This window comes from Lutra lutra, chromosome 12, assembly GCF_902655055.1.
Source record: "Lutra lutra chromosome 12, mLutLut1.2, whole genome shotgun sequence".
In the NCBI taxonomy this organism is placed as follows: domain Eukaryota; kingdom Metazoa; phylum Chordata; class Mammalia; order Carnivora; family Mustelidae; genus Lutra; species Lutra lutra.
This window is the reverse complement of record NC_062289.1, coordinates 62,109,076-62,133,093: the sequence shown is the minus strand read 5'-3', so window position 1 is coordinate 62,133,093 and position 24,018 is coordinate 62,109,076. Positions and strand designations below refer to the sequence as shown.

General features: G+C 37.8%; 1 protein-coding gene across 1 annotated transcript in view; it reads left to right on the top strand.

The window, feature by feature from the left end:
• The window catches only part of PTPN2 (protein tyrosine phosphatase non-receptor type 2), an 81,947-nt gene extending 61,880 nt beyond the window's left edge, over nt 1-20,067 (top strand). The window contains 6 exon segments of the mRNA XM_047697034.1: nt 301-453; nt 6,499-6,619; nt 6,622-6,667; nt 11,969-11,990; nt 11,992-12,071; nt 19,701-20,067. Of these exon segments, the coding sequence (XP_047552990.1) occupies nt 301-453; nt 6,499-6,619; nt 6,622-6,667; nt 11,969-11,990; nt 11,992-12,071; nt 19,701-19,722 (444 nt within the window). The 3' untranslated portion in view covers nt 19,723-20,067.
• Nucleotides 20,068-24,018: the final 3,951 nt, after the last annotated feature.

Here is a 24,018-nt window from a genome sequence, read left to right as displayed (position 1 = left end):
TAAGTTCTTCCTTAGACAAACACTGGCCAGAGTAAATAAGATTACTGTGATTGGTTTGGAATCAGTTGTGTATCAGTTAAAGGCCTCCATCTACTGCTTGAACAGTTGGGGTGTGGGAAAGGTGGTTGGTTGGGGTAGCTGTTCTGTACAGAAAGAATTACAGCTGCAGTGCTACCTTTTTGTTTTTGGGGAGACCCACTGCACACTGCAGAATGCTTAGCAGCTAGCTGTCCTGTATTGCTTCTCTTTCCTGGACTCTTTAACAACAAAAGCCTTGAATAATTTTTACCTTTCTTGCAGATGGAAAAAGGAGATGATATTAACATTAAACAACTGTTACTGAATATGAGGAAATATCGAATGGGACTTATTCAGACACCAGATCAACTCAGATTTTCATATATGACTATAATAGAAGGAGGAAAATTTATAAAGGGAGATTCAAATATACAGGTAAACTTTTTTAGGGAAATAAATAATACCTGTGTATTATATATGATTAGCATCAAATAACGGCTATACTCCACTGAAGCACTTGTTTTCTCCCTTCCTTCCAAAAAGCATATTTCCATTCATGTGGAAAACCCAGCTGGCCATCTTAAAATTGTAAAGTTTAAGCTCATGTCCTCATATATACCTTAGCCTCATGTTAAATCTTTCCTGTTACTCAAAAGCCCTAGTGGGAACAAGATTTTACTAAAGCGGAATTTTCATATACGGAAGTTAGTTTAAGCATTAAAGTAAACCAGAGAATTTTGGTAATTTTAGCACATTAAAAGTTTGATCTGCAATTACAGAGCACTTAGTTTATGTAATAGCTGCTTTAATTTTGTTAACAGTGAACAGCTCGAGTACTTATGGCAGAGGTAATGAAGTTCCAGTAGAAAGTTATGTTTCTCTGCTTGCTGGCTATGCTTTCATGAAAACATTTTTATTCCACATTTGCAAAAAACTAGGTTCAAAGACTGGTTATCTGAAATCTGTTATGTACTAACATAAAATATAAAATAGAAACAAAAGTAACATTTATTGTCCTATCTGGTCACATAGTATTGGACATAAGTAGACAAAAACTCTTTGTTTCTCTTATGAACATATATACTGGCTCTTTAATATCTGTGAGGCAAGACAAATATTCTGCATAAGGCTTTTTTTAATAACTCAGACCATCTGTGGTAATGGAATTAAATATAAGTTAAGTGTTGTATAGATTTCAAAGGCATTAAAATATTCTTAAGCAATTTCGTTTCTCAGCTAACTTTTGTTCTGGTCATTCGTATTATTTTAACTATTCAAGACAAACTATTAATAAAATTTTGAAGGCTTATAATTTTGCCATTTGCAACAAGATGGATGGAGCTAGAGAGTATAATGCTAAGCTAAGTAAGTCAGAGAAAGATACAATATGACTTCATTCATATGTGGAATTTAAGAAACAAATAAGTAAAGGAGAAAAAAAAAATAGGCAAACCAAGAAACAGGAGTAAATCTCTAATGAAGAGAAACATTGCACCCGTCCATAAAATACTCAGCATGTAGATTAGGCCCACAAAACATGAGACCCTTCTTCAGAAGTCAGACTTTGGGAACACTTGGTTTGCTTGGCAGTGAACAGTGAGTCAGAAGAAGTAAAAATTATCTCAGATGTTTTAAGATTAGGAAAATGTGTGTGTATCTCTCATTCTCTCTCTCTCTCTCTCTCTCTTTTTTTTTTTTTTATAATCTCTGTGAACTTCTCTCCAGTTTGGAGTTGATTGGAAAAATGTTAAATAGTTAAACCAAACTTTTTTCATGCACTTGTAGCTTCCCTAGTTGTTCATTGCTTATTTCCTGGTCATTCTTACAGACTAATTGTGGGGAAAATGTGCTGTCCTTTGGATAGTCTCCCTCCCTCCACCTTAAAACTTGTTCACGTTTCCTTAGTTTCAGAATATATACTCACTTACTTTGAGGATCTTTTTCATTACAGAGGTGAATTTTATGAACATAATTTATTGTGGTTTTTATTATTATTATAACGGTGTAGTTTGTGGTTTGGGAGAATTTTTTGTTTGTTTGTTTCAGTTTATTTGGTACGTTATAGCCATCACATTCTCCATGTAGCTTCATCTAGTATTCCATGCAAACCCAAGGCATTCTCTGCCCCTTCTTCAGGTAGGATGTTGGCAACATCTCTGTATTTTTCAGGTACTCAGGATCAGAAAAGCCTATTACCCATTTGAAGGGGTCAGTTTCCACAGAAATGGTCTAAGGGTTCCTGCAGTTTATCTGGTGCTATAATTTTTTTTATTATAAGGATAATTAATGAGTAAACGAATATGGATTTGTTTTACCTGGATAATTTTCTCTGCCTGGAACTTTGCTATCCAGTACTGAAGCCATTAACCAGACATGCTACTGAGTACTTGAAATTTGGCTAGTCTGAATCGAGATCTGCTTAAAGTATAAAACACATACCGGGGGCACCTGAGTGGCTCAGTGGGTTAAAGCCTCTGCCTTCGGCTCGGGTCATGGTTCCAGGGTCCTGGGATTGAGTCCCACATCGGGCTCTCTGTTCGGCAGGGAGTCTGCTTCCACCTCTCTCTCTGCCTGCCTCTCTGCCTACTTGTGATCTCTGTCAAATAAATAAATAAAATCTTTAAATTAAAAAAAAAAAAAAAACCACATACCGGATTTTGAGGATGAAATACAGGGAGATAAAGTATAAAATATCTCAGTAATTTTTAAAATATTAATTATATGTTCAAATGGCAATATTTATATTGAGTTAAATAAAACATATTGTTAAAATTCATCTTTTTTTAAACACAACTACTAGACATTTGAAAATTGCATATGCCACTCCCATTACATTTCACTGGACAATACTGTTCTAGAACCTTAGCTTAAAATAAAAATCTAAGAGAAGTAAAGTTCTCTGAAATCCTAAATCATAAGATCCAAAGTTAATGTCAGTGCCTCAAACTGCATGAATATAACTGACTCATAAAAGTATCTCTTTTGGCATACAGGGGTAGGATAGCCAATTTATAAAAAGACTCTTCTTTCTCTCCATATGTCTACCTCCTCTTCTTTACCTCTGAATTTTGGGGAAAGAAATATTCGTAAGATGAAAGAAGGAAGCTTCTTCTGGTGTGAGCACTGTGGCCGGGCTTGTGGGTGCTGATGCTTCCGGAACCTGCATGTCTTCAGAGAACTGTGTGTTCAGCAGCCCCCAAGCCTTGTTTCTTTGTTTCTGGTACTTTTTCCTAAAGGGGACAACTGTCTTCACCTTCAGTCTTCATTTGGATTTTATATTACGTGAGTGGTATTTTCCTTATTGGATACAGTTTTATGTTAATTTTTCTGTGACGATTTCTGACCTATGGAGATACAAAGTGATTTAGAACCTGCCAGGGTACAGGAGCGCTGTTAATATTCACCTCTAAAGCTGTTGTTTCTGATCCGTTAATACACATATGCATTTATAATCACACAGCATGTATTTATTTTTGGAAATTTCCAATGATCTTGACCTACCTGGATAAATACAGATAACTTCTGGTTGTCTCTGAGAATAAATATATCCTTTACATCACATCTTTCTTGGCACAAGGTTGGGCATAAAAAGACATCATAGTTCTTGGTCGTATCACTTACTAGCACACTCCCAGTATCCATGATTCCAGAAAACCTCAGAGTAACATATCTCTATTGGCAATTCAGAATTGGTGTTTTAAGATCTGCCGCTGGTAATTTCATGCTACTGTCAAAGTACTTAGAGTGGGTTTCAAGTTTAATGACATCACTTCAAGTGCTCCTTCGAGGGACTTTCTTCAGTGAGAAGTGGGTGGGGTTGCAGGTGGCGCTTGGGGTGTTGCTCATAGCAGCCCGTGACAGGCGGGAGTATGGTGCAGCGTGAGTGTAGATTTGGGAAGATAAGAAACTCTCAGTCCAGATGCCTGTACTCCAGGCCTCAGGAGGACAGCATGAATGAAGTTGCAGCCGAGTGCAGTACTGATTCTTTGGCTTCCCCAGGCAGCAGTGACAAGCCAAGGCAGGCGACTTCGAAGTACTTGCTTGCTTGCGGGTTACAGGGAAGGCGAAGTTGAGTGAGTTTGCTGCCCGGAGACAAGGCAAAATGACGCTGCCTTTTGTTTGTTTGTTTAAATTTACTAGCATTAAATATCTCCTTCTCTCCACCCCACCCCCTGCCCCTTTTGTTGAGTCCTTTTCTTGTTGACAGATTCCAGATTTGTTGCAGATTCTGGAAAGTGGTCCAGTAAGGTTTGAGTTTTGTCATTGTCTTTCGTTTATTGACATTGTTGAGTTTTGTCCAAATATTAAGGTCAGGTTGTTATGACTAGGTCCCCAGGGAAGAATAAAAAAAAATCAAACAGCCTAAATTCTGGACAGCTGAGCAATTTTTATTGGGTACTTTCTTAAACTATCTTGTATCGGAAATTGATAAGTTTTTCAGAGATACAAATAACCATAAGAGATGATAGCATTAAAATTTTGTCCTTTCTGTTCATTAGCTGACTAGCCCGGGCAAGTCACTTCTGTTCTCTCACCCCAGCTCCTCCATAGAAAGGGGATGATGATAGTAACAGTAGTAGCACCTATCTCCTAAGGTTCTTCTGAGGATTAAAAGCCAGTGCAGCTGCAGCATTAGGTCAGTGTGGCTGTAGTCAGTGCTTGACAAGTTGCCCCACGTGCATCTTCAGTATACAAAATGCTGTCTGGACTGAGTAACAGAAATGTTAAATGGGAAGAAAGAAAACTGACATAGTCCTCTGAAGTGAAAGCCTCTTACTCTTAGGTTCGGTTATAGCAATTTCTCAAGTATTGGCAAGACACTCTTTCTGGGTATGGTTTGCAGCCTCTTAGGTCCTTGCTCAGGAGTGGTGGGTTCCATCCCAGTGATTCTTAAAATCAGTTCAGAGACGTCTTTCCTCAAGGTCCACTTCCTTTCTGGCCTTAGCTCTCAGAGTCAGGCTCTACATATTCTTCATCTTCTAGTCACATTGACCAAACTTTCCTACTCACTGCCCTCCAAATGTAGCAAATTACAGAATTTTGCATTCTTGAAATTTTTTGTCAATCAACTACTATTAAAAAGATACGTTAATTATGCATCTTAATTAAATAGCTACATATGGGGAAGGTGGAGTGTGGTAAAAATGCCTTTTTCTTTAATTCCTCTATTGTAGGAAGATGAAATAAGTAGAAACTAATTTATCAGTGTACCCATGAGTTTTCCAAAGATTTTTTTTTTAAATGATCTCAGTACACAAGCGTTGTTTTTAACAATGCCATTTTGTACCAAAGCAGCTCCAGGGAAAGAGTGTTCCATTAAGTTCCAGACAAGTGTGAGTTGCATTGTTACATCTGTGTTCAAAGTTTTTAAAATCCTCAGGCAAGAAGTTATAGAGTCTATTATTTATTAGGTTCCAGGCTCCTTGCTTCTGTGGTAAGATCTTCAAAGAGGGACCACCCCTGTCCCCACGAGGTCATTTTGACCTGTGTCAGAGTCCTAGATAATCAAAACTGTTGGCTCTTACTGCCACCACTCCTACTCTTGTCCCTGGCTTGGAGATGCATGGTTGTGTTTGCAGCCCTTGAAGGACTTGAGGAGCTACAGGTCCCTCATGCCGAGGGTGTACTTGTCTTCTCACTCCCTGGCTAGCACTTTGTGACTGCCTTCAGCTTTCAGGGGCCCAGATATACTTTGCACCTCTTCCTCTCTCCCTAGGGATGGTGCAGTGAGGGCAAAAGAACCTAACATTTGCCAGACGTGATGCTAGACATGTTATGTCATTAGTCACAATAGGCTGTCAAGGTAGGTGATGACAGCCTGTTTCCTAGAGGAAGGAAATGGAATTTCTCTTGATCTTGGTCTAAATCCTGCCGCCTCAAGTCTAGGCATGCTTTCAGAGTTTTGTCTAACCTGGTGGCGGGCTGACTTACCTGGAGCTACTAGCATAGCTGGAAGAAAACAAATTACGGTCCTCTGGTGTCCGAGAACTGCCTGGAGATCTCACGGTTGTTCCTCTGTTAGACCAGACTGGCAAGGAACAAGGAGATGCTAGATCACATTCAAGGGCATCTTGGTCACTGTTTCCAGTGTTAACATACCTGTGGGTTACGAGTCCGGCAGAATCTGGCGCTGGCTAAAATCTCACTAACTATGACTAATATTTTTGTGAGGTCCTAGTATAGTTTGTCTCAATAGGTTAAAGTCCGCTTTAATTTCATTAAGATTATTATATTCAACTGCCTAGTGTTATACATAAATATTAAATACTTTATTATTTTTACATTTTAAATTTAAAATAGGCACATCTAGAAGAGGTTTTGGTAAGATACCTTTTTCATTCTTCTGTTAGCATCACAGGGTTCTCTTAAGGTTGAATATATAATTTCAATTTGTATATCCTTTTTATTTAAAGAAAAGTAAACTTTTAGTGTTTGCATTTGTTTTTCACTTCTCTTCCCTACCTAGAAACGGTTGGAAAGAAACTTTCTAAGGAAGACTTATGTCCTGCTTTTGATCATTCACCAACCAAAATAATGACTGAAAAATACAATGGTAATAGGATAGGCCTAGAAGAAGAAAAACTGACAGGTGACAGATACACAGACTATCCTCTAAAATGCAGGATACTGCGGAGGAGAACAGCGAGAGGTAAGCTTATGGCAATAACATGCTTAAAAGATGAGACTGTCTTATTTTAATAAGTTCAGTGGATATGAACTAATACAGGCCCTTTGGTTTATTGAATTTAATGTAGCTTTTCATTTATTATTACCTAAGGATATTAAGTAGTATGATGACATCATTGATCTCAAGAGCTTTCAACCCTTTTAAGAAGCCAGTGCTTATAGGCAGAAACCAGTTGGAAAATGGTTTTAACTCAATACTGTTTTGAGTGGCTAAAGTTAACATAATAGATGCTAAAATGTAGAGTACGAAACAGAAAATAAGTGGTATGTATACCTGCCATTTATACAAGTATTAGTGTTCATGCTGTAGTTGCCATGTATGGGTAATGCGCCTTTAATGAAATTACCAAAATTTAAATGAGTGTTTAAACTTCATTACATTATTGGGAGGGGAGAAGTCTTTTCAAAAAAACATTGCCTTTTTATACTTTTTGAGTTTTGAATCCATATAAATGTGAACATTTTTAAGTTTTTAAAGATTTATTTATTTATTTGTCAGAGAGAGAGAGAGAGAGGAGCGAGCACAGGCAGACAGAGTGGCAGGCAGAGGCAGAGGGAGAAGCAGGCTCCCCACAGAACAAGGAGCCCGATGTGGACTCGATCCCAGGACGCTGGGATCATGACCTGAGCCGAAGGCAGCGGCTTAACCCACTGAGCCACCCAGGTGTCCCCAAACATTTTAAGTTTTTAAATTGAAACCTTTAGGGGCGCCTGGGTGGCTCAGTGGGTTAAAGCCTCTGCCTTCGGTTCAGGTCATGATCCCCTGGGATCAAGCCCCGTGTCGGGCTCTCTGCTCAGCAGGGAGCCTGCTTCCACCTCTCTCTCTCTGTGTCTGCCTCTGCCTACTTGTGATCTCTGCCTGTCAAATAAATAAATAAAATCTTTAAAAAAATAAAATAAATTGAAACCTTTACATTTCTAAGGCTCTGGTTATCTCCCACCCAGTAGGAAGCTGGTATCCGGAGGTATGAGTGAATGAGCATGTTCACGGCCCCTCTTGATATTTCTCTCTGTCAAAATGCTTTTTATTTAAGTGGTACATTGTATGTTTTAGTCTGTTTGTTACACTGGGATATTGGGGCACCATGAGAATCGTTGAGGTCTCCTCTATATTATAGTAGCTTCACTTCTATGTTTCCCCAATATAAAAAATTGCCTGGGTGGCTCAGTCCATTAGGATGAGAACATGATGAACACCCCTGCATCAGGCTCCCTGTCCTCCCCTTTGCCTGCTGCTCCCTCTGCTGTGTGCTCTCTCCCACCCTCTCTCACTTTCTCTCTCTGACAATAAATAAATAAATCTTTTTTAAAAAATACTTGAAATCTTATGAAAGGTAACATTACACTAAATACATAGTGTATATGTTATTCTGTATTACACTGAAGAGTTTATTATGACTAGCAGTGTTACTCCTTATGGCTCTAGTGGTTTTAGACTACAAGTTAAACCATTAATTGCTTATTCCTTCTTTCACCTTAAGTATAAGCTTTGAAATCAAGAAATCATGTTTTAAATTACCATATCTTTTTTCAGCAATAAGATTCTCAGGTTCCTAATGTTGTTTTGTTTCGGTAATGGGCAGAATTAAATGGAAAGTAGGCTTGATGATTGAATTGGTGTTCTTAGTATTTCAGAGGTGTTGAGTTTTAATCTTTAAGGACACAGACCCCAACAAGGTAAACCACGCATTTGTCCAATTTCACAGTTTTGAGGAGATCAAGAAAACCACTCAGGTGTTAAATAGTGATTGCAGAGGTGGTATCCTGAGGGGTGAGGAGGTGGTATGTGTATGTATTGTTTGCTGTCTGCCCCTAGAAGAGAGGAGACCAATCATGCTTGAAAGCAGAGACAAAGTCCCTGTAGGAAACTAGGGATTGTAAGCAGAGAGAACTAATTGAGGGAGTAGGTCGTAGAAAGAGCATAAAGTAAGATTGCTGTGAAATGCTGTATTGTTCAGTCCTAATAAATTTATAATACTGATGTATAGCTTTGCATTAGGGAAGCTAATAAATCGAAATCTTACTGAAAGAATTTCAGTTTCAAGGGAGTAGGACACAATATTTTATTTTCTTTCATTATTAAATATCCTTCAAGTCAGTTTTTTCATATTGAAGGTCACATTCCCATGGTCATGAATCAGTTTAGTAAGTTATGAAAAAGGCATTTTTAAAATAACAGAATACAATAAAATAAAATTAGCATTTAAATTAGAGAATAAAACAGATCAGAGTATCACACATAGTAACTATTTTAACTTTTATATATGTAGACATAATATATGAATTCTACATATTGACATGTATATTGTGTATATGTATAAATGTGTCCGTGTGTGCAGTTACTTTGTTGTGATGGTAAGATATTCTAGCTGTTAAGGTTTACCATCAAAGTTTAAAAGCCAGCGTTCTCAATTACAGTGCAGTCCCTAAACCCAGATCACTGAGTGGAGAACAGTTTGGATAAATGAGAAGTCAGTTATTTGGATCCCTTCTGTGTGCTTGCAGAGTGTGAAGCATGTCTGTTGAAACATGGGTCAGCTACAGCCTGCTGTGAGGAATTCCACGTGGTCTTCCGTAGGCAGGAGTCCCCAGGAGTCCTCCCCTGCCAATTTATGCTTTAGAATTCTTGACTGTAGGAAACCTGGGCAGGTTATTACATAGAGGTAATTTCCTTGGGCCCAACTAGGTAAATAAAGATTTTATTGTATCACAAATTGAGACCAGTTTTTACTTCTTTGGAATTGCTTTCTTAAACTGAGTGATGACATCTTTTGGTATTTGTTTTCTTTCCCATCCTGAAAACATATGTACAGTCCATTTTCGGAAAGCAGGAGCCTCTATTCCATTAATGATTTCAAATGGGAAAAACTGTGTTCTCAGTCCAAACACAACCATAACCCATCTCTCTAAACATAAAAATCCTCAAAAAATCCTCTTAAACTGCTATATAACATGTAAAGCACTAATTATGTAAAATCATATAACACTCAGTGAACTCACTGGGTTTACGTGGTAAAATATCAACACTGAATAAAAATTGTAATTATCTTCTATATTGCAATGAAAATTTTAAATGAAATAATCTGTTAAAGATTCCATCTAAATTGGAACCTGGTTGTTTCGTGTTCTCAGGCTCCTGACAGAAGCAAATATAAGGACCCGTGGAAGGCTGGCCCCTTGGATGGGAGCTCTGTATTCTTTTACGTATTTTATATATGCTTTGCCTGCACTTGAATACAATTTAAAATTTTTTCACTGATGGGTACACATGTATTTGCTAGTAGTGAATTTTAATTGCAAAGAGTGAATTCTGAGTAATAATTTTTTAGCAAATATTCAAGAGAGTTCAGACAGCCAAAGACACCTGGGTATATGATAGGTAAAGTGAAGAAGAGGTTGGAAATCACAGTCCTGAGTTGCAGACATATTTAGGGGGTAAAATAAGAACCCAGATTAGCAACATAAAGTATTACTGTAAATTAAATGATAAGATATTAAAGATAAGAACAGAGGGGCTGCAGGGGTTGAGTAGAGGGAGAAATTGAAGGACAGAATTGAAGTGAGAGGACCAGAGAGATTTCTAGTTGAGGGTAACAGATTTGGAGAAAGCAGAAAATCATTTGGGCAAGAACGAAGTTGTGCACAGCAGGAGAACTCTGGATGGTTTTGTGTGAACATATGTCTTCAGTTTCTCTGAGTATGTACCTATGAGCGCATTTGCTGGGAGTTAAGGGAACCCTGCATTTCACATTTTGAGGACGTGCCAGTTTTACATAGCGGCTGCATCATTGTACATTTCCACCAGCCATGTCTGAAGGTTCCAGTAAAAGAAGTTGAACATTGATAAAATTACCTAAGGTATAGTCTGTATTCAAATTTCTTTGGTTGTGTAAGAAATCTGCGTTATAGCTTTTTAAAAAAATGACTTCAGAGGCACCTGGGTGGCTCAGTGGGTTAAAGCCTCTGCCTTCAGCTCGGGTCATGATCTGGGATCGAGCCCCGCATCGGGCTCTCTGCTCAGCAGGGAGCCTGCTTTCTCCTCCTCTCTCTGCCTGCTCTCTGCCTACTTGTGATCTTTGTCTGTCAAGTAAATAAATTAAAAAAACTTTTAAAAAAATGACTTTACTTGAGATATAATTTATGTACTATAAAGTTCACTCATTTAAAGCATATGCGTCAGTGGATTTACTATATTTACAGTTACGAGCCCATCACCATAATCTAATTCAGAATATTTTCGTGATCCCAATCTCTTTAGCTATTTAAAGAAATAATCCAAGATCTAGTCAAGGATAATGCATTGTATTTGGTAGATGTGATTCTTTAGTCTCCGTTAATCTGAAATTGTCACCTCTTTCTTATTTTTCCTTACCTTGACCTTGACATTTTTGCAGCTGCTATACCAGTTGCCTTTTAGAACACTCACAATCTGGATTCCTCTGATTGCTTCTCATTACTAGATTCAGGTGAAACATTCTGGCTGGAAGGAAAGTTGGCTCTTAATGTAGTATACTGGAAAGGCATTCAAGATTTTTAATACAAGCTACAAAACCAGAGAGCTGTACTTTAGAAAAATTGCTGTGGTGATAATGGTTAAATCAGAGGCACAAGTTGGGTTTTTGCTATACTGGAGGCAATAAGTGAGAAGAGTAGGTGGGTTTTGTGAAATTTTTTTTAAAGGGAGGAAATAGTAATGTACATGTTGTCATTGGCCATTCTTCTTTACTGTGTCTAGGACCGCTGTGTCTTGGGAGTCGGTGAGCTTCCATTAGAACAAACATTTTGTATTGAATAGGAAAATGGAAGCCAGAAGTAAGTGTGGACAGTCAGAGCAATAGGCGTTCCACAGTAGAATCTGACAGAAGTATTAGTAGATAACTTTTACCAGTGGCCTTTGAGACAAATCACATGTAAACACGAAAGGGGCTCGGCTATCAGGGACTCCTGTCCCTCACCTCTTCCAGCCGATTAGCAAGGAAGCAAGCTGACAACCACCAGCTCCCATCTCAACAAAGAAACCAACGTGCTTGTTTTCAAGTCCTGCTGAAGTATTTATTAATAGAATGTTGTACCAGAAGTTGTTGCTGAATGATCAGAGTACATCTCTGGACCACTTAGAATATTGAAAATCCCCCCACTCTTGTTTTATTCCAGTATTTAAAAATATGGGGCTTGGGGAGGAGGCGGGTGTTTGGGCTTCGGTCCTCTGTATTAGAATAATAAGTCCTGCCATGCACTTTTATTTGTTTTAATTTTTTCCTAGTGTTCTACGGAAACGAATTCGATGAAGACAGAAAAGCTAACACGGCCCAGAAGGTGCAGCAGATGAAACAGAGGCTAAATGAGACTGAACGAAAAAGGAAAAGGTGGTTATATTGGCAACCTATTCTCACTAAGATGGGGTTTGTGTCATTCATTTTGGTGGGTGCTTTTGTTGGCTGGACACTGTTGTTTCAGCAGAATGTCCTATAAACAAGCTGTTCTGCCCAGCGAGCTGCTGCGCTAGTAGCTGACAGTGTTGCATTAGTCACAAGGGTCTGTCTGTTAGCACGCTCCTCGCACCCCGGAAACAGTGCGGTAAGAATAGACACCAACCAGACAAGTGATCTATTCAGTCCCCAGCCCAGCATCTCAGGGCATTGTCCCCAAACTGTAAACGGCTATCTGAAATAAAGACTTGAATGCTTGTTGAAAACTGGTACATTTTGCAACTGAATTCATACACGTTAAGCGTACTATTTCACCTGACCAGACCGAGAAATCCTTTACCACAAGGATTTGTTTTTGGAGGCTCTCTGGATTTTAACCTGCACTTGATACAAGCAATAAATATTGTGGTTTTATCTACATTATTACTGGAAAGAAGATGAACTTGAAATAATGCGTGTAATGTATAATGTACTGTTGACATGGGCATCGACATTTTATATTCTTAATCATTTCAGGGTAAATAGATTTATAAGTATTTAATCTTACTTTTGTAGTTAAATGTACTTTTTAAAAACTCAATTTGAAAAATCTGTTACCATGAAAAAATAAATTGTGTGTTATCAATTGTACTGAATACATTTTCCTAAAGAGAAGTTTGATACGAGCAGTTAGAACTAACTCTGAATAAGCAATTTTTACTATATATTTGCATTTCTTTGATGTTTTACAGTTTCCCCAATTTTAAAAAGAAAACAAACAAAAATTTTCCCTAAAAATATCTTTGAAGGAAAATTCTCCTTAATGGCATAGTCAGGTACATTTGGTCAAAACTTTGTAAAGAAATTGGTTTCTGTAAAGCCCATGATGAATACTGTTTAATTTTCATGAAATTCAGTGTAACTACCCTAATTTATAATTGGGGGCAAATCTTGACTTAGGAAATAAAAATAAGGAGCAACATTTTATTATCCGTGATTTCAGTTTACTAGACTGAAGTTTTGAAGTAAAATTTTTCAAGTTCTTTCTACTTCAATAAATAGTATGATGATGTACAAACCTGACCTTGTCCCTTTAACTTCTTAATGGGTATTTTAATTTAAAACATATTGTTTGATGAACTTAACTGCTCATTTGAGTGCTAGCCTTCTTCAGATCCCAACATTCCATTCAGTGTTTGACTTATTTAACTTAAACTTTAAATAGTTGTTATAATTAATTGCTGATATAATAAAATCACATTATTTCAGTGGTTTTCAAGCTATGCTCATTGGATTTCTGAGAGGTCTCTGAGAGGTGGTTGGAAGGACTCCAAGCTACCAGTCTTTACTTTCAACCAGCCCGCTCTCTGCTTTATCTATTTTATATGCTACGTATGATCTCTGTGTGAGGTGTAATCATTTTAAGGGGATGGTTACAATTTTAAAAAACAGTTTGAAAACCATTTGTATAGATAGGTATTTGAATTGATATGAGTAGCCTTCTTGAATGTGTTAAATTATGCTGAAAGCAGGATGTAGGTGGTACTACATATTAAATCAGATTTGCATAACTTGTGCCTGTGTCCTAATTCAGTATTACTCTGTCCTGTAACCTTTAAATGGAGAGGAGGTAGAGGGACTTTTTTTTTTTCCCCAGTGTCTGTCTGCATTAAACCTGTGTTCAGGGTACCAGGACCCGTCCATTATTGGTTTCAAACCTTTCTAATTTGCCTTGGTTTATATTTGCTAAAGTACAGTGTATTAGTCTACAAGTCAAATATGGATAGATCATACTAAATTGCCAATTGAGGATAGCCTTGTCTTAAACAAAAAGGGAAAGACTTCTTACAGGAAACAAATGCTGGTTAGTGATGCACATTGCCCCTTTGCAAGGTAAATGTGCTTCACTGGTTTTAGGATTTTAGCTTTGCTTTTTGTCTGCTTTCTGTCTTCAAGTGGTGTTTGTTGTAATATATCCGAACAGTCATATTCAGTGAAGTAAACATTTGTTGATAAACTTCTGCAAGTGTTACGCCTCTTTCAACCTTTTCAAACAGATCCTGAAGGATAATGTTGAGGTTTTTACCACTAATGATATTTTTGGTGGGTTCCATATACTAATTATTAAAATACATGGCAATGTGGTGTGGTGCCTGGGGTCATCATCCTGACCCTTTATTAAACGAGGAAGGCCACAGACAACGGCTCCTGCCTTCTCAGGTAACAGCCAGAGGACAAAGTGAGCAATTCCACGATAGATTCTACATTTTACAAAATTGTGTATGCTTAGGTCTTCCTAATGTTTTCTAAATATAATAGATTTTAAAAGTCAGTTGTGTAGTTTGATTTTAATGAGGCAGTAGTATTTTTTGAATAGGTTAAGGAAGAACAGATTTTTTTAAAAAGCCAGAGGCTTTATTATTTTAAGAAAGGGTATTATATTAATAAATAGTGTATTCGTGTTCACATCTGTCTCCTGATAAACCGACAGCAGTCTTTGATTTAATGCCATCTTCTCTGGCTATACCAGCTGGTTGTACACTTGTCTCTGAGGTTAGCTAAGTATTTTATGCTGGTCTGTTAGCAGTTTTTGTCTATGCTTGCATATATACAACATGTACGAATACAGTGCTCCATTGTTCAGCTTATCCATATATAAAATAAAAATAATACCTTTTCTTGAATTCTTACATGGCTAAAAAAAAGTAATGTGTAAAAAATGTATAGAGAACTTTAGAATAATATAAAGATCATTCCTCATGTTTAGGGGTATTTTATATATGTGCTTTGTCCTTTTCCTATTCTATCTTCAAATGAATACTGACTGTATATTAATATTTTTACCAAGAAATGAACAAGAGAAAGGAAATAAAGTGTTTTGTTTGTTTTTTCTAATAGCTCTGCTTTACAGGTATGTGTAAGAAGGAACTGTAACTCTTAATTTTATGTATACTTATGCTTGTCCCCTTCATTTTAAATAAAACTAGAATTGATGGTATGAATCAAAAAAACATGTATTGGTTTGAAAAGTAGTTTATGATACGGAGCAGTCCTCTACTTCTATATCAAGTCCTTTGCTTTCAGTGTCAATTCACAGTAGTGGTTGTTACCATTTATGATCATTTACTATGCGCCAGGCCCTGTGTTAATGAGCACTTCATAGATTACCCTGTTTATCCGTACAACAAGCTTTTGAGGTAGGTGTTGTATTCTTAAGCCATAATGAGCCCGAGGCTGGACATTTCTACAGTGTTTTATGCTTCTGTCATTGAAAAGTCTCCTATATGTGGTCTATTGTAGAATTAGATTATTCTCAAAGAAAGACTTAACGCTCTGCCAGTCATTTCCCTCTTAGAAAAATACGTCTGACTAGATTCTATGTAAATAGCCACAGGCCAGAAGCTGATTAAATTAGAAATTGTCATTAACCTTTGTGTACTCTATTTCAACAAGTACCTACATCTCCGAAGTGCCTGCCTGGTTATTGTGCAGATTTTAAAATCAGTCAGCCTTAATTTTTACCTTCAGACACAAAACTTAACAGAGGTTTTATTTAATCTAGTCTGCATAAGCTTAATGCCATTATGTGTATCATCTGCTTTTTTCCTGAGTTCAGGCAGAAGTCTAGGAAGCACACCTGCTGTAAACACTGATTTATTTTTTGTCCAGCGGTCCATGTGGGTTTGTTAGGGGGGTGGGTGGTAAGGAGCAAGGGTGTGACTCTTGGAATCTGCTGCCGCCCAGGGTGGGGGCGCCCAGGGTGGGGGAAGCCGAGGTCCAACTTGGTTGCAGTGATCCTGGTCTGAAACTAATGCATTTAGTTCAATGCATTTGTACTAATTTGTACTAAATGCATTTAGTAGAAATAGTTCCCTATTTCTACATCAGGAGCTAATTAAGTCTCTCTTACTTTAAGAAACCTTTAATTTGCCCTTGACTTATTCAGAGGCTCAGGGCACAGAATCTTACAAATAAAATTTTGAAGGTAATATTCTTCCACATGACAGTACTAAGTTCTCCTGACTTCATATGCAGGTCTTGCTCATTCCCTGGCTGATTTATTCTGGAGTTGACCTGTCCCTTTCATCTTTTTCCCTAGTTCATTTGTTTGGATTTGATTCCATTTCTTCTTACACTCATTTTCAAACCAGTATTTATAGGACATTATCACCACCAGCCTCTGCAAGAGAAAATGACTATTTTAGAACTTCCAGCTCTCTCTCGTTCCATGGGATATGTTACGTATAAGTGACGACACGCCTTCATGGGAAGAAACTCAGGTTGTGTAAGCTGCGTAGCACCTGCTCTACCCGGGAATCCCCAGTCCAGATCGTGCACACTTTAGGCTATTTTCCACGTACTCGCCATAATATAGTCATTTCGTGGTTCACCCAGATTTGACTATTTAAGCTTTGAATTTAGAATTTTTAAGGTACTCATTTTCTTGGGTAGTGTTTGAAAGAACAGACTTCTGGGAACATGGTATGAGTTTGGACATCTCATTTTTCCCTTACCAGCAGGAATTTTCTCGATATTTACCCCATTCACATTCCTCCAAGAACAGCCAGTTCTGCACAGGTGCTTTTCCTCAACACTCTTCAGAGAAGTGGTTATCTCCTTTGGCTACTAAATTCTGGAAACTTCTTTGGGGAGAATTTTTTTCCTCACTGTCATTTATTTCCATCACAGAGCATTGCTGAGTGAAGTGGTGCATCAGACGAGAAGCTTTTACTTGAGTTGAAAGGCTTTGTCTTTATCAGTGACAACCTGACAAGAGTTTTTCAAGAGCTCGGACGATCTCTGTGAAGTCCACTGGGAGAATGAAAAGTTCAGTCTTTGGAACTCTTTCTGTTTTGGTTTTATAATGTACAGTGGACTATGGAAATTATAGGATAATAGTGGCAACCTTGCTTATGGAGTCCAGTACTGTCTGGTTTTTCATTACATAGTGTATTTTGGGGAGCTGTAAGGAGAATTGCATGGGAATTTATATGGAGACCATTTCTTAAAGAAAAGCCTCAATTCTTTATTGTTGCTCTAATTAGACAGATTTTGTAGACATGGTGGTGTTGGTATTTCAAATTACTACCATAAAAAAACAAGTTACTGTGAGTTTGGTAATTCAGGAGAGGGAAACTAGATGTTTGTTTTGTCTATAAGGCAGTGCCTTGCTCACTTTACAGGAGGTTTATGATTCTTTTCAGTAAAAAAAAAAAAAATAGTATGAGTATCGATGGCAAGGACTGGTCTGGGTGCAGTTTGACTTTCTATTATTTTAGGTGTAGAGCTGACTTGGGAAGATCATTCTGTCTGTAAAGCTGGCTCCATTCCAGAACAAGGGCTGTGGGCAGTATATGCAGGCAGCTTCTCCAGAGAGAGCGGCAAGCAGGCTCTTTATTCCACTTAATTTCTTTGAATCCGTTTTATTTTGACACATTGAACAAATGATTCAAGTGAACATACTTCTTCCAAGTGTAAATCCCATTTGTCTTTAGTCTTGCAAATAAATACATTTTTTAAAAACAGTGAACACTCCCCATGATTTTATCTTATTTTCTTATTCCCACCCCCCCAAATAATATTTTCAAACTAAAAAAGAGTGAATTTTTAAAAACGCTATCAGGTTCTTTTAGTTGTTGTGATGCACAGTAGTTTATCCTGAGTAAGTGAATCTCTAGCACTGTGCCAGAGAAAACAACAGTGTATGTTGGAAACATGCATTTCTGACAGCTTTAATACATAATCTGAATGTAATCTTCTTAACACCTTTTCTAGATACATTACCCTATTTTAAGATAAGAAGGCCAAGTCAGAGAATAAGTAACTTGCCCCTGATTGCACAGCTAGTAAAGTACACGAGAGCTGAAACTCAGACTCCTGTCTGTAGAATTCCAGTAACTCCAAACGTCACGCTGCTTCCATTATGACACATACTCTGTTTTTTATGGAATATTCAAATACATAAATGGAAAAAATGAGACAACCAGTTTTACCTGTTAAAATCCAAAGTAACGCTTTTTTTATTTTTTAAGTGAAGCAAATCTAAGTTTTTACTTCCAAAAAATTATGTGAAAACTGTTTGAACTGCCACTGAGTCAGAGAAATACTGGACATCAGGATATTCTGTAAACCAAACCATTATTTCATTTCACCTAGCATGATTGGATTGAGCTACTTTGTTCTGATGAGCAGATTTCCGGAATGTGTGGGAAATCATAATATATTTTGCAGCAGTCGGTAAGAAGCACCTTTCCTTACTTCCATCCACTAAGGTACAGGGTTCAGTAGGACCCTGCAGTAAGCACCCATAGAAGGTTTGTGACTTCCAGACATCCAATGAGAATGTTTTCTTTTCTTTTTTAAGATTTTATTTATTTATTTGACAGACCGAAATCACAAGTAGGCAGAGAGTCAGGCAGAGAGAGAGGAGGAAGCAGGCTCCCTGCTGAGCAGAGAGCCCGATGTGGGGCTCGATCCCAGGACCCTGGGATCATGACCCGAGCTGAAGGCAGAGGGCTTTAACCCACTGAGCCACCCAGGCGCCCCGAGAATGTTTTCTTGATGGACTTGACTTTCTGTGTCCCTGCTGGACAATAGAATAATAGGGCATTCAGAACACCAGGGCCTTGGTGTTCTCAGTAGGAAGAGTCAGTAGTCAGGAAAAAGCCCAATTGACAATATTTGAGGATTTTTGACTAAATGTTTTGGGGAAATGTGTGGACGTGGTTTATATTCCTATTTATATATGTGGAGACACAATAATGACAAGTATTTAGATTTGGGGGTTTTTGGTCCTAGTGCGTGAAGTCGGGAAGGAAATATCTCAAAATTCAGTTACTGCGAATATTATGAAATACATTCAAAACTGACCTTAAAATAGCTATTTCATCCATCTGTTGCTTAAGTTCTCGTTAATCTTTACTTTTGACATTCAGATACAATAAATCTGTCAATTATTTTATGTCTGTTTTTTCTTTATATTGATAACTTAAATCCTGTCACTTTGGTTCTGTATTGCTATAATCATTAGTATTATCCTTCAGGACACAAAATGCATGCTGCTAACAGTCCGTGATTTAAAGACTTAAGCCAACTTCTGTTCAACATTACGTTCCTAATATTTTAGCAGTATGATACAGTGGAGGTCCAAATTGGATTAGACTTTTGCATTGAATTCCAAAGTATTGGTAAGTCTAGCACATACCATATAATCTTGCAAAACTGTTGTGGGTACATTTTTTTAAAACCTGTCTGTCTGTCGATATCTCCCATGGAGGTCATTTCTTAAGTGATACAGGATGACCTGAGAAGCTCATAGTTAGTAATTCTTGAAAAAAGCCATATGAGTTATGGTGCTTTAACATGAGTCTGCCTCACACCACCAATTCTGTTCGAAAATTTAGCACAGAAGCAGATTTTACCAAGATCACAGTGAAGCACTTAGTGTGGTTGAATGTGACATGTTGGAATGTTTTTTTAGTTGCCTTTTTAGTTCATTGTTAGTCCTTTTATGTTTGTGTGTATCTATGTACGTCTGTGTGTTTGGTAAATATGAATTGAATAGATGACTTCTTTTTTATGTTTTAGGCCAAGATTGACAGACACCTAAATGTTCATGACTTGAGAATATTCTGCAGCTATAAATTTTGAACCATTGATGTGCAAAGCAAGACCTGAAGCCCACTCCGGAGACTAAAGTGAGGCTTGATAAACCTGTAGATTGCCTCACATTTGTCTGTTTACAAAGTAAACTTTACATCCAGGGAACGAAGAGCACCACCAGCAGACGACTTTGCAGAACCCTCTAATTTGATATATTGTAAGTTTTTAATATGTGTATGAAATGTAGAAAGATGTAAAAGAAATAAATTAGGAAGACTACTTTGTATTGTACTGCCATTCCTACTGTATTTTTATACTTTTTGGCAGCATTAAATATTTTTTATTAAATAGACTATGTTGGTTTGTGTGCATTATCTTAGGACAGCTCTGCTTCAGATAATGTTTCCTTAAAGGGTTTTACTCTCTCTCTTTTAACTCGCAATTGACATTTACATTGAAATTGGTTCAAAACGCTGGTCCCTTGCTTCTCAAGATCTTTTTGAGGTACCTCTCAAATAGTCTTCCTATCAAAGTAGGTTAGGTAAAAGCACAAAAGAAAAGTTACAATATTCATTTTTGTTCCTTACAGAAGTATGGATAGGGATAATGGTATTAAATTGTTTTCAAATAAGTACGGCACTCCCATGCAGTTTGAAAATCACAGCGCTGTTCTTGTGGTGGACTTTCTGCTTTTCTCAGACATTTCCTGTTAGAAGAGACCAGAAGTTCCCTCCTGGGTGAGGCTTTTTTTTGGCTTCTTTACCATCGAATTTCCCAAACAAGTGATGAGTTTGGGCTAAATATCCAGTCAGCTGTCAGGTTACTGGTGATACTGTCTGGAGAAGACAACCAAGCCTGTGTGTCATGTGAGCATTCCCTTTATGGTCTAACGAACTCATAATTGTTTCTGTTTGGCCAACTGTGAACATTTGATAACACTGTCCATTGAATACCTCTCTTTCGTCTTACAAAAATGTAATGAATCACCTTAGGTTCCTTTTGCCTTGTCTTCCAGCATTTTTTGGTTTATTTTAGGAGTAAACAAACTCTTAATCCCTGGTAAATCTTTCATAGAGAATGGGTGGAAAGTTCATTATATCACAAAGTAGCACAGCAAGGTAATCCTCTTTGTGTGTCAGCAAAGCCCTTGAAGGTGATCTACGCTCAACTAACTACTTCTGTTTTCCATTTCCTATCTACCCTTTACGCCACTAGTGTCTGACTCCCTTGTGTCACTCCAGAAATGACCCAGGACAGTCATCTGAGCTCGTACTGTAGCCAGGTAGAGTGTACTCTTCAGTTTTTACCTTACATGACTTGACAGCAACATGAACTCCTTTGAAGCTTTCTCCTTAAACTCAGTAAGACCTTTCTCTGCTCTCGTTGCCTCGGTTTTTCTGCCTGTTGATGTATTGTGGTAAGAACGCTTAACATGAGATCTGCCCTTTTAACCAATTTTTAAGTGTATAATATGTTATCGTTGACTATAGTTACAGTGTTGTATAGCAGATCTTTAGAATTTTTTTCATCTTGCTTAACTGAAATTTTATGCTTGTTGAATAAATTCCCATTTCCTCCTGTCCCCACCCCCAGCCACTGGCAATCACCATTCCCCTCTGATTCTATGAATTAGACTATTTTAGACACATCACTCAGTATTTGGCTTTTTGTGACTAGTTTGTTTTACCTAGCCTAATGCTCTCAAGGTTTATCCATGTTTCTGTGTATTACAGAATTTCCTTTTTAAAGGCTGAATAGTATTCCATCGTATGTATACAGTTGACTCTTGAAGAACATGGGGGTTCGGAACACTGACCCCCACACAGTCAAAAGTTTGTGTGTAACTTTTGACTTCTCCAAAACCTAACTAGTAAAAGCCTCCTGTTAACTGGAAGGCTCACCAATAACATAAACAGTTGACACCTATTTTGTATGTTACCTGTATTCTTTTTTTTTTTAAGATTTTATTTATTTATTTGACAAAGAGAGATCACAAGTAGATGGAGAGGCAGGCAGAGAGAGAGAGAGAGAGGGAAGCAGGCTCCCTGCTGAGCAGAGAGCCCAATGCGGGACTCAATCCCAGGACCCTGAGATCATGACCTGAGCCGAAGGCAGAGGCTTAACCCACTGAGCCATCCAGGCGCCCCTGTTACCTGTATTCTATACTGTACCCTTAAAGTTGGCTAAAGAAAATGTTATTCAGAAAATTATAAGGAGGGGCGCCTGGGTGGCTCAGTGGGTTAAGCCGCTGCCTTCGGCTCAGGTCATGATCTCAGGGTCCTGGGATCGAGCCCCGCATCGGGCTCTCTGCTCAGCAGGGAGCCTGCTTCCTCCTCTCTCTCTACCTGCCTCTCTGCCTGCTTGTGATCTCTCTCTGTCAAATAAATAAAAAAAAAAAAAAAAGAAAATTATAAGGAAAAGAAAATACAGTCGATACCATAAGTTTATGTTCTCTGTTTATAAGATGAATTATCTGTGGGGACCTGTATCAGTATTGTCTTACATAATACAAAATACTGTAGATGTGATACATATTACTAACACTAGACATAAAAAATGAAAAGGTAATGTGAAAAATTCAAATTTCTTTATAGGAATAATTCATGCATTGATAACAGAAGCAGCAATACGATTGCTCTATGGTAACCTAGTATAATCAATATAGTTGCTTCACAGTGGCCTTGTGTAATTAATAATGATAGCTTCCAGGTAGCCTAGCATTACATTAATGAATGAATTGTTATAAAATTTTTATGGCATACAGTACAGTCATATTCATAATACAGTCCTGGAAACATTAACGTGATACAGCTAGGCACCATGGTTCATCTGTGCCTTTTTGCAAATTGTTGCATATCTCCAAAAAATATGTCTAATATATTATTGAAAAAAATCTGCAAATAAATGGACCCACACAGTTCAAACCTGTGTTGTTCAAGGGTCACCTGTATATATCACCTTTTCTTTACCCATTCACCTGTCAGTGGATTAGGTTGCTTCCACATCTTGACTACAGTGAATAGTGGTGTAGTGAACATGAGAGAGCTAATAGCTCTTCAAAATCCTGATTTTTAATTCTTTTGGATAAATACCTGGGAGTGGGGTTGCTGGATCATGTATTTTAATTTTTGAAGGAACCCTCTATACTCCATAGTGGCTGCATCATTTTGTATTTTCACCAACAGAGCACAAGGGTTCCTGTTTCTCCACATCTTCAGCATTTCTTTTTGATAATACCACCATGACAGGTCTAAGGGGACATCTTTGTGTCTGTGTACATGTGCGCATTTCCCTGATTAGAGCATTTTTTGATACACCTGTTGGTCACTTGTATGTCTTCGGATAACTCTATTACTTTGCCTTTTAACTGGTTTATGAGTTTTTCTGCCATTGAGTTGTAGGAGTTCCTCATATATATTTTAGAGACTAACCTTTTATCAGGTACATGGTTTATAAATATTTTCTCCTAATTAGTAAGTTGTCTTTTAACTCTGATAGTTTCTCTTCTCTCCGACTCTTGAATATTGGAGCTCCCAAGGACTCTATCTTTGGACCTTTGATTTTAACATACTTACCTTGAATGATCTCATCTTTACCCAAGTGTTTATCTGACTCCTCTGTGCTGATTATACACAGGATATTCTGTATCCTCCATTCCTGCACCCAGTGGTAGCTCCAAGCTATAAACCATATATCCAGTTCCATGAATGGTAATGACATAAATTTCTTAAGCCCCAAAGTTGACTGTTATTTCCCTCATCCCGAACTCCCCTTCCTCTTCTTTTCTAATTAATTTGGTGGCCATCAGAAACCTGATAATTGTTTTAAATCCCTCTGCTTAGTCGCCACATCCAGTTGGTCACAAAGTTCTGTTAATCTTACTTCCAAGTTTCTTTACAGATGGGGAGCACAGCAGGAGACTCTCCTGCTTCCTGTGGACACCTGTTTGTACCAATCCACTCTGCACAGCCTCCCAAGTGATTTAAATAAAGATCTGAGCGTTAACCTCCTTAAAATTAGCTAATGGCACGTTATAAAAACTTGCTTTCTTTTTAAATCCCAAATCCCCAGCCTGCTCTATGCATTTCATCTTTTGGCTGTTACTTGACTGTCCTCCCCCCCCCTTTTCTTTTTTGCTTTCCCCCCCCCTAGTTTTACAGAAAAGTAATTGACATTGTCACTGTATCAGTTTAAGGTGTGCAGCATTGATGGTATGATGTGCATATATTGCGAAGTGATTACCATAGTAAGTTTAGTTAATAACCACCTTCTTATGCAGATACAATAAACCGAAAAGAATTCT